This window comes from Neomonachus schauinslandi, chromosome 8 (genome assembly GCF_002201575.2).
Source record: "Neomonachus schauinslandi chromosome 8, ASM220157v2, whole genome shotgun sequence".
Classification (NCBI taxonomy): domain Eukaryota; kingdom Metazoa; phylum Chordata; class Mammalia; order Carnivora; family Phocidae; genus Neomonachus; species Neomonachus schauinslandi.
Window position 1 is genome coordinate 742689 of NC_058410.1, and position 10874 is coordinate 753562.

Sequence of the window (10874 nt, forward strand, 5' to 3'; positions counted from 1 at the left end):
TCTGACTAGCCCTGTGGCTCCTAACTCCCAGGTCCTCTCTAAAGGACATCCTGGGGGATGCCACCTGGTGGACCCTCAAAGTGTGGTGGTTAGCCATTGAGCAAGTGCTGTTTTAGGTTCCCTCACAACCTGACAAAACGAACGTCAGGTTAACTACAGATTCTATATTTACCTGTTGCAAGTGTGACTCCTGTGAGCTGTGATCTTACAGGGCTATCTCTTACCGTGTTTAAGCAGGGGATGGATGGTGGCTCGCCTGTGGCTTAGCCAACCACTCGCTGGTCTTCCGTGCTGATCTCACTGGGACACCTGCTGTTTTTTCAGGTATGATGTGTGTTAATTTTAGTTACTATACATTTATGGGTGGGTCTCCTTTTGGTCCTGGGTATCAATTGCTCTTCTCTTTAAGATCAGACTGGAGTAGAACTAAGGCTTGCATGGAGGTTTAGCAAACCAGATTGGCCCCACTAAACTGGGCAGAAGGGGTGTAACCAGGAAGGCCAGGCTGCAGGGGTTCTGTCGCAGTGCCCCATGGTCAGGGAACTATGCTTCTACGAAGTTGCTGGGGAGGGGCAAAGTCAGATCTTACAGACATGACTAAAGCACGTTTGGAAAATTAGGAGGGTTTGTACACAGACATTTTTATAAATGTAACAAGGTGAGGATGTTTCTCGGGTGAGTAGATTTGAGGTGAGGGCAGAGGTGTTGGAAGTCTTGCTGTTGTAGCTTCCTGACAGATTCTGAGCTACCCCCACTCTCGGTCAGGCTCCTGGAGCCTCTCACTGCAAGGCTCACACTTGGTAGATATTTTAGCAACAACAAAAACACAAAAAAACCCCCAGAAATGCTACCAGTCCAAGTGTTTCTGTGAAGTAGAGGAGGGGGCACCTGGCGGAGGGGGTGAGGCGCAGACATGGTGGGTGGAGGGGGGCAGGAGCATGCTCCACAGCATTCCTCCAGACTTGGGTACCTCCAGAGTCTACAACGGGCCTCCTGACAGCACTGGGGGGCCTTCTGGAGGGCGGCTTCCCGGCCCAGAGCCACATCATCCCGTACGCTCCGTGGCTCCTCCTGGCTTCAAACTGTTGTTCTGAAGGCTCCTGTTAAGGCATCTTGCATGTGCCCGGGATTCCCCCTGGGTGTCTTTCTATCATTCAACAATTGATAGAAATGGCAATTACGTTGGATGTGGATGTTTCTCTATCTGTTTTATTGCAGGAATAGGGCTTGTGGCTGAATTCAGATAATGCAGGAGATGTTCAAACTTGCCTTTTAAAAAAGTGCCCTGTTTGTGTTTTGGGGAAAAGTGTCATTCTTACCCACCCCACCTGCTCTAGGACACCATTCCGCCTTGTACTGCTGGGTTACTAGTCATACGGTTCAACTTTGAAAATACGATTGTTTCTCCACACTTGACACAAAAAGCAGGAAAATGGGCGCTTTAATATTCATCACAATCTAGGACAAAAGAGGCCAGTATAATCTGGGTATTTTGTTGTGGTTAAAATTAGATGCTAAGTTAGAATCCCCTCCTAGAGAACTCAGGACTGGGTCCCAGGAGAGCACAGCCAGCTGTGCATCCCAGCTTGAAAGCCAGTGGTCACAACTGCACTGAATTCAATAAGGGATTCATGTTTGTGCTTTCGAATGTGGAACGCCGCCCATCACACCTTGTTGTCCAGCACAAGCATCGTGGGGACCCTGCTTCCGTCCCTCAGCGCGTGCTGGGCACAGAGCAGATGCTTGAGGACACGGGTGGACGGATCTGAGCACATTGCAGGAGGATGTGCCCAGGGCTGAGGGGTGTAAGAGTGGAATTCTGGGGCCAGCCCCTTCACAAGATTAAATTTAGTTAAGATTTTATTAAATATTATGGAGTTGCTTAAAAACCAATTCTGAAAAAAGGGTGGACTTGAGCTCAGAACATCTTGCTTCCTGGTGTTAAGTTCTCAGTCTGCTTGATCTCGGCCACGCTCTTGCCATCCTGCGTTCCTTCTCTGTGGCATCAGGGGTCACACACCTCAGGCCAGGCCCTGGCCTCAGGGAAGGAGAGGACTCAGATGTGTCTTGTGTCCTGTTCGTTCTGTTCCTGAGGTTTATCCCCGCAGTGTGCATGCCGCAGGGGAACCTGCCATCCAAGGTGCGAGGCCGTCAGTGTGGTTCAGTGAGAAGGCAGTGTGTGTAGCATGGAGCCGAGCTGAGAGGAGGAAGGAGGAGCCCAGCCGAGGTCCCTGCTAGGCACACCGGCCGGCTGGAACTGGGGTCCCCGCGCCAGGCCTTGCGGTCACTGCTGCTTGTGTGCAGGCTGGAGCTCGGAGGAGAAGGTCGTGTAGTGTTCTCATTCGGAGTCAGAGAGGTCTGTCCCTGCCCTACCAGCTGCTGCACTGGGTGGGCTCATCGATGCCCCGGTGATGCTTGGGGGTCAGCAGAGGGGTGCCCGTTTAGGGTTTCTGCGATAAGAGCACTTCGGCCTTCTTTGGTAACTCAGCTGACCTTGTCTGGGCGCCCAGGCTCAGAATACTGGTTAGCAGGGAGGGCTGGCAGGACAGAGGAGGGTGTCCCCACTGCAGTGGATCACCACTTAATTGGGAAGAATTACACCCAGCTAAATGGTGGTGACTTCACTGCGCGTGTCCCTCTGACTCGTGGCTTGTCGGCCTCGTCACTGCCGGGTGAGGCGGTGGCGGTCTGAGCTCCCCTATGCGATGTCGAGGAAGGGAGCCACTGAGCTGGGAATACAGGTGCATCTGCAGGTGCCAGGCCAGAACAGGCAGAGCCGCCTACCTGTCACGCCCTCACCCTGGGCCTGCGGCCGGGCCCAGAGCACCTGGGACGGAGTGGGTGGTCGCGGGTTCTCAAACACACTGACCTGCAGTGAAGCGTCACAGGTGCTATCCCTGGTGTCCCCGGCCTTGCTGCTTCTCAGCAAAGCAGCGATGGTGCGTGCAGGCCTGCAGCCTGGCGCTGGGGCCTCCGTCCTTCTGGTAAAACTCCCAGAAACCTACACCAGAGGGCAGCAGAGCTGTTTCCTGGGAAATCCGGCTCTGGTTGTCCTGGGTTGCGGTGCCTACTCTATAAATCTCTCCTGCTGTCTCCACCTCTTCCGTGTTGGTTCTCTGGAGGGTCAGCCCCTCACTGTCTCCTCTGCGGTGGTCCAGCCTCAGCAAGAATGTCCTCACGGGGGCACTGGCTTCCGTGCACGTTCGGTCAGAGTGCTTGAGCCTGAGGCTGGCACGTTCCCGGATGCGCTGCCGCGTCTGCGGGTCCCCTCTCCACCATCCGGGCCAGACGCGGGGCCCGCGGGGAAAGGCGGCTTTGCTGTGCCGCTGGGGTCCCTGGGCCCATCCCCGTGCCCCGCGTGGTATAGCACGGTCCAGACTCCCCAGCTGTGCCGTGCGGGGGGCACGCGCACCCCAGCCTGCCCTCTCTGTCCCTCTCCACTCCGGAAAGCCCACGGTTTTCATTTCCCCAGCGGCCTGGCTCTGCCTGTCCTTGGGCTCCTCTGCTTCCCAGCGCGGCTGGTGGCAGCAGGGGCAGGACCCTTTGAAGTGGCCTCCTGGACCTCTGATGGAGGCAGGATGCAGAGGTCAGCCTGCGTGGGAGACAGCCGGCGCCCGGTGAGAAGGAGCAGGGCTGGCCGGCGGCCTGGCGCAGTGGTGGAGCGTCCAGCTCCCGCAGGGGCGTGCGTCTGTTCTCTGCGCTGCGTGGAGCTGAGGCAGGCGGGGGACGAGCAACCCGCGCGCAAGGACGGGCTGTCCCGTTGACCTGGTGTGCGACCGCGGTAGGTGATGGACCGCGTTGGGTGTCCAAGCCGGCGCCTGGCCGGTCAGGCCCCGGCCCACAGCAGTGCACGCGCCCCTGAATAGGAGAGGGTGCAGCACCGGGTCACTGGGCCCGCCGCGCTGAGTCAGTGAGCCGACCTCCTGACTGCGAGATTGCGGAGGGGTCACATCAGAAGGCGCGGGTTCGCTGCCTGCCAAGTCAGGGCCAGTGGCGCTGGCGACCTCCCCAAGGACAGACTGCGGTTGGCACGGTAGAGCTTCTCTTTGGGTGTTTCGATAGGAAGAGAGAAGCAGTAAGCGCTGTGTCCTCGACCCGGTGATGGGCCTGAATGTTACTCATCTCCTGCCTGCACACCCCCGTGTGCTGCGGGCCGTGTGGGCCGCGTTCACGCAGCCTGTCGCTGGCGGCGCGGCGGACTCCGGCGGCCCTAACGGTAGTCGGACCGTATGTGGCCGCGCGCAGCAGATCCTTCTGCCTTTCCCTCAGTGTTGAGAGAGCAAGGGCTCTGGAAGACGCGTCGTTGTGAAGCCCACAGACTTCCTCTTATTTATTTATTTATTTTCTTAAATTTATTTGAGAGAGACAGAGAGAGAGAGAGAGAGAGCACAAGTGGGGAGGAGAGGGAGACGCAGGCTCCCCGCAGAGCAGGGAGCGCGATGCGGGGCTGGATCCCAGGACCCTGGGACCACGACCTGAGCCGGAGGCAGCCGCTTAACCGACTGAGCCACCCAGGCGCCCCCCTACCTCTTATAATGCTGCATTTTGTGTTTCTACAGTTTGTGTTCTTTCCAAGCACAGACGCACACATACTTTTGAGCTGCGTGTTGTGAACGCGCGTTTGGGAAGCACCTCCTTCGCAAACCGTGCTGAGCCTTAAAGGCATCCTCGGGCTTTGGTCTCACCGCTGCCAGCATGGCTTGGGAACGCCTCTGGCCCGGCGCTTTGCTCCCGGAGCGGCCGCGTCCTGCGGGGTGGAAGTCCCAGGGGCTCCGGTGTTTGTGTGTTCCGTTAGGTCACGACGGGCAGCGCGCGCCGTGTGCTGGAGCCACGACGGCCGGTGGCTGTTGCCTGCCTCCCGGGACGAGACGCTGTGGCTGTGGTCCCTCCGTGGGGCGGAGCTCGCGTTGCGTGCGGTGCGGGGCCATGCCAGCCCCGGCTACGGGGTTTCAGTGCCCGACCCTGCGGGCCCCGGGCCGGCAGTCGCAGAGGCGGGCCTTCGTGGGGCCCGGGCTTGTACCCTCACCGGGAGCGTGGGAAACGGGTGAACCGCAGCTGCTACGCGCACCCACGGTGCTCAGTGCGTCAGCGTCTTCGGACGTGTGTGCGCGTGCGCACTCACGCGTGACAGTCGTGCACACACACGGACACGTGTGCACTCGCATGCGCACACCCTTACCTGTGAGCGTCTCCACGCGCTTAGGGGAGACCGTTTGGAGACAGCGGGAGAGACCGGAGGTGGCAACAGGGCCGTGCCCCCACGGGTCAGATCGGGAGCGGGGGGCTGCAGATTGTCCAAGCTGTGGTTAGCATTTACCGCCTGCGGGTGTTACCGTGAAAGGGGGATTGGGTCCTAGGAAGACTAGCCAGGGGGCGCCTGGGTGGCTCAGTCGGTTGAGCGGCTGCCTTCGGCTCGGGTCGTGGTCCCAGGATCCCGGGATCGCGTCCCACATCAAGGCTCCCTGCTCAGTGGGGAGTCTGCTTCTCCCTCTCCCACTCCCCGTTTGTGTTCCCTCTCTCGCTGTGTCTTTCTCTGTCAAATAAATCAATAAAATCTTTAAAAAAAAAAAAAAAAAGGAAGACTAGCCAGGAAGGGAAGTCCTCAGCCCGGGGATCCGGGACAAGGCGTTTGGGAGCAGCTTCAAGGGGACGGGTCTGCTTTAGGGTCATTGACACTGTCGTCTCCCACATGTCGCTGACGCCTTAGAACTGTGTTCCATGGTTAATATTTATCTTTAATAAAATCCTCACTACTTAATATGCTCACTGCCAAGGATCAATTTTATTTTATTTTAAAGTTTTTAAATGGCTGGGATTCAAAATACTCATTACAGAAACATTTTAATCATGTGACATCTTTCAGAAGTAGTCGGGAAGAAGAAACAAAATGGGGAACCGGTTCTAAGGACGTGTGTCCACGTTTAGAGTGGACGTGTGTGTTGATAGGAAAGAGTCTCCGTGTGTGTCTTGTCTGCCTCTGTTACGTTGGCCGTGATTACTGATTTACGTTCCAGGGCAAAGATGTGTTTTCCAAGCCCGTTTGGTCCGCACAGTTTTATTACATAGACACTTTTATATTGTCGTCTTCGGGCCCCGAACTCCAGCTCCTCAAGTACCACGTCGACACGTGCAAGGATGAAATCCAAAGGTGCGTAGCCTGCTCTTCGGTTCCTTTCCCTCCATGGTTGGGGGGAGCCGTGTTTCCTACTGGGTCGTATGTAAATAGAGGGTTTTCATTTACACATGTTGTGCAAAATTGAATCACCTCACTGCAAGCTGCTGGTGAGAGCCGAGGGACAGGCTTCTCCCTCCTCAGAGCTCGTCTACAGTGCCGCACGCGGGGGCCTTGGTGTGACAAGAGGCCCCAGGGCTTCGGAACGTGGAACTCTTACCGTGGTTCAGCAACGCATCTGATTGATACTATGTGGGACGATCCTACTGTGTTTGTAGTGAAGTTAAAACAGGAAATGTTTCATACACACACGCACATGCTAAATATACAGACGGAACACCTGTTCACATCTCCCTGTGCAAATATTAACATTTGTTTTGCTTTCAAATTTTTTGAAGAAATAAAACATTATGGGGATAATTAGTGGCCTGCCTTCCTGGGCCAGTTCCCACCCCCTCTTTCCTCTGCTTTTTTTTTTCCTTACCATGGTAAGTGTAGCTACCATCTGTCACCTTCCAGAGTACCCAGTACTGTTCACTGTATTCCCTGTGCTGCACTCCCATCCCCAGGACCCATATGTCATAATCCCCTTCCCCTATTCTGCCCATCCCCCCACTGCCCCCCCGCCCCTCCCTCCTGCCAGCCACCAGTTTATTCTGTGTATGTATGAATCTGTTTCTATTTTGTTGTTGTTATTCTTTTGTTTTTTAGGTTCCACATATAAGTGAGGTCATAGAGTATCTGTTTTTCTCTGACTCATTTCACTTAGCATAATACCCTCCAGGCCCATCCTTGTTGCACATGGCGAGGTCTCATCCGCTCCGATGGCCGATCAGTATTCCACCGTATATATATATACCTCATCTTCTTTATCCATTCGTCCGTCCGTGGACACCTGGCTGCTTCCAGTCTTGGCTGTTGTAACTTTCCTCATGTTGAGATTGGTGTGTTTGCTTCCCATCCATGGTTTATATTTGCTAATGCAGCACACCTTTCATAATAATCAGGATTCTGTTTCTGAGGTTTAGCCGTGCCCGTGAGTGTGACTTCAGGCTGTTCGCAGCCGCTGTTATGAAATTCTGTACAACGGGTAGGTGCCATAGCATCCTCACCCATCCTGTTGTTGCTGGAGACCCGGCTTCTTCCGACGCGTCCCATGCTCTAACCAGTGCTGTGCTGGATTTCCTTGTGCACGCGTGGACGTGGGACCGTGCGGGGTGATTTCAGACTCGTCTGCTCTGTGCCGGCAGTGAGCTGTGTGTCGTACACACAGTGAGGGTGGGTTTTGTCTTTCTCTGGAGGCTGTCTGTCCTTGCGTCCTTTCCGCAGGGGATGCCGTGCCGTCTTCCTTCCTATAACTAAGTACCTGATGGTGGTGTTTCATGTCAGCCTGGAGCTGAGCCATCTGGAGGAAGGAGGCTCACAGGCTTGAGGACCGTGTGCCGTGCTGTCCTGCTGCTTTTCACTTGATGATTTCCAGGTAGCGGCTCTGGCTCCAGGCGTCACATCCATATTCTTACAGCAACATGAAGGGGGAGACTGTGCTGAAGCCGGCAGGCGGCGGGCCCCTGGGAGCATCCCAGGCCCTTGGGGCTGGGACCTGCCTTAGGAACGTGCAGGCAGGGATTGTCAGAGTTTATTTATAAACTGGGCAGATTGCTGCGAGACTTCCCTCACCCATCAGACGCGTGGCGTCACCCCCACATCAGCGCATCTGTGCTCTTACTGTGGGGCACGTGAGTTTGAGTGGGCTCGTGTTTCTGGAGTCTGAGCGCAGGGTCTGTCTTGCGAATCACTGTGGGTTCTGTTTCATCCCCGGTCCCTTGTGCCCATCGGGAGACCTGTGGGCAAGTTTTCAGCTTAGTAGCCTTATTGGGTAGCTTTTTAAGTGTGAAGGAGGAACACACATGGCAGGTGCCCCCGGATCTCAGCCAGAAGATTGGCTTACTCTTAGGTCAGCCGTTTGGCCAAGAAACATGTGCTGAGGCCAGGATGGATTTGGCTCAGGTGTGATGTATCCATGGGGTCCCAGCTGCTCCTGAGCAGGACGCAGGCGCCGTGGCCGAGCAGACAGCAGGGTGCCCAGGGCTCCCTGTTGCATTACCCCTGCAGCCTCCTGGCCCATCTCCCGAGGCTGTGGTGTGGCATCATGTGCCTGCTGCGTCTTACTAGCCTGCTTTCCACTGGTGTGAGTTTGGGGCCAGGTATTAGGAACTGAATGGTTACTGGTTGTTGCAAGCCTGGTGTTTTTAGTGTCTTCACATTTTTGATAATGCAGTTCCTTGGAAAGGAGTACTGTGTTTGCAGACTACTTCCGGTCCAGCAGCCAAAGCTGGGGCGTGGAGATGGCCTTCACACCGGATTCCTTCCGGGCTGGCCTCGCACGTGCTTAACATGGCCCTTTGCGAGCGGTCTGACCCTCCAGTGGGTGGTCGTGCGCAACCCGGGCGTCCTCACCTCCTTCGGTCTGGGGAGATGCCCCATGGAGGTTGTTGGAGAAAGGCCCTTCCCCAGGCCTGCTGCTTGCTTGGGCTACGGTTGCCTTCCCCACTTAAACGCCCCCATCAGCTGGGGGTGGGGACTCTTGGAAACTGGCAAGGCTTCAGAGGATGGGACGCCAAACCTCACACAGGCCGCAGGCATGAGCGCCCCTCAGCAAAGCTGTCTGTCCCTCGGGCAGGGCTCCTGCCGGCCCTGTCAGCACTTGCCTTGGCCCTTCTCCCCTGCCCATGCCCTCCCTCTGAGCTGAAATGGGCACGTGGCCCACTATGTCACATGAATACCTGTGCCTTAAACGGGGACTGTCCCTTCCCCTGCCCCACCTCACCGCCATGCCCTGTGATTTCAGCTGTGCATGTTCTCCCTTGGCTTGCGTGATCTTTCTGACGTGCCTCTCCTGGTCTGTGGTGTCCGCAGAGCTTCTCCGCGGCTCTCCCCATGAAGCGGCTGCTTTCTGCTCCATGAACCACCTACTGGATGATCTGTGCAGTTTTTCAGCAGGAATAATTTGTGGGATCTTTGCGTTGTCACTGAGCTTCCCTTCAAACCTCTCCTGCGACTCAGCTCCATCTGTCCCTCGAGTCTGTGTGGGTGACCCCCACATCGCCGTTGCCCCAGGACCTGCTGAGTCACGCCTCTGGGTGCCCATCTCTGTGCCTCCCCTGCATATACGGCCCCAGGCCCCCATGCAGCACTCACTCTCCTGTGGAAGGTACAGGCTGATGGCCTGCTCATCCTCCCTCTCAGCGCCCAGCAGGCTCAAGACACGGAGCCCTCCCGGCACTTTGCCCCATCCCGCACCTGCTCCTGCCCCCCTGGGCCACCCCCAGAGATCTCCCCTGGGCCTCCCTGGGCCAGGGTCACATTGTAAGATTGCTAGCGGGTTCCTTTCCTTTATAAAATTATTGTTAGGGATTCTTGAGGTCGTATGTTTATTAAACCAATACTGACTGCTTATGTTACCCTTTAGAAAATATTAACAACATTTGTGTTAATGGAAATATAGATGATTTATAACCGGTTGGAAGTCTTCTTAAGTATACATAATTATTTTAGAATTAGGAGAAAAATTTGCTTTCTCATAGACAAGAATGAATTATTTGGGGATTTATATGATATTTTTTCATGAAGTTTTCTTTCTTTTTTTAAAAAAAATTTTTATTCTTATGTTAATCCCCATACATTACATCATTAGTTTTAGATGAAGTGTTCCATGATTCATTGTTTGTGCATAACACCCAGTGCTCCATGCAGAACGTGCCCTCCTCAGTACCCACCACCAGGCTAACCCATCCTCCCACCCCCCTCCCCTCTAGAACCCTGTTTGTTTTTCAGAGTCCATCGTCTCTCATGGTCCGTCTACCCCTCCGATTTCCCCCGCTTCATTCTTCCCCTCCCGCTACCTTCTTCTTCTTTTTTTTTTTTTTTAACATATATTGCATTATTTGTTTCAGAGGTACAGATCTGTGATTCAACAGTCTTGCACAATTCACAGCGCTCACCATAGCACATACCCTCCCCAGTGTCTATCACCCAGTTACCCCATCCCTCCCACCCCACCCCCTTTTCATGGAGTTTTCTTAAAGGAAAATTTAGAGTTTCCTAAAGGAAAATTAAGGTAGCTGACTTATTCCTTTGATGTTATAAAATATAATTATTCAGTAATATGAAAACTTTCTTCATATTCAGCTTTTTAATGGTAGAATGCTTAATTGTGGGAGAGAAACAAAGATCAATTATCTTTATTTTTCTTTCAGATATAAACAGAAGAGTAGGTGCAAATGTGTCTTCAGGCTTCCCACGACTGGTATGACAGAGATTACCAGTTTATCAGCTGTAAACGACTTCTATTCCTGTATCCTTGCCTCTGCTCTTGGTTTTCACATCCTGAGCGTCACCCTCCCAGCAAGAGCATCTGCCGAGGGCCCAGGGAGCTCACATCTTCTGCATAATTATATGTGTAGTGATTTCATCTCAGTGGTGAAAAGAGCTTCAGAGGAAAACTAGACGTGGATGCAACAGAGCATCTAACCCAGTATTTCTGGTCTGTAGTTTATTGTATGATATGTAGTAATTTAGTACTTTTTAAAAATGAACTGCTACACCTATGGTGGGTGGTATCCTTCCATTAATGGAAGTTTGCCCCAGCTCTGTGGAGGATGGCGGAAGTTACAGCCATAATGCTGAAGATGAAATTGAGTCT

The 10874-nt window shown here is 54.2% G+C and overlaps 1 protein-coding gene across 1 annotated transcript in view; it reads left to right on the forward strand.

The window, feature by feature from the left end:
* The window catches only part of WDR27 (WD repeat domain 27), a 67892-nt gene that overhangs the window by 30226 nt on the left and 26792 nt on the right, over positions 1–10874 (forward strand). Inside the window, 5 exon segments of the mRNA XM_021693197.1 lie at positions 238–324; positions 4796–4804; positions 4807–4916; positions 6015–6148; positions 10429–10526. Coding sequence (XP_021548872.1) covers positions 238–324; positions 4796–4804; positions 4807–4916; positions 6015–6148; positions 10429–10526 — 438 coding nt within the window.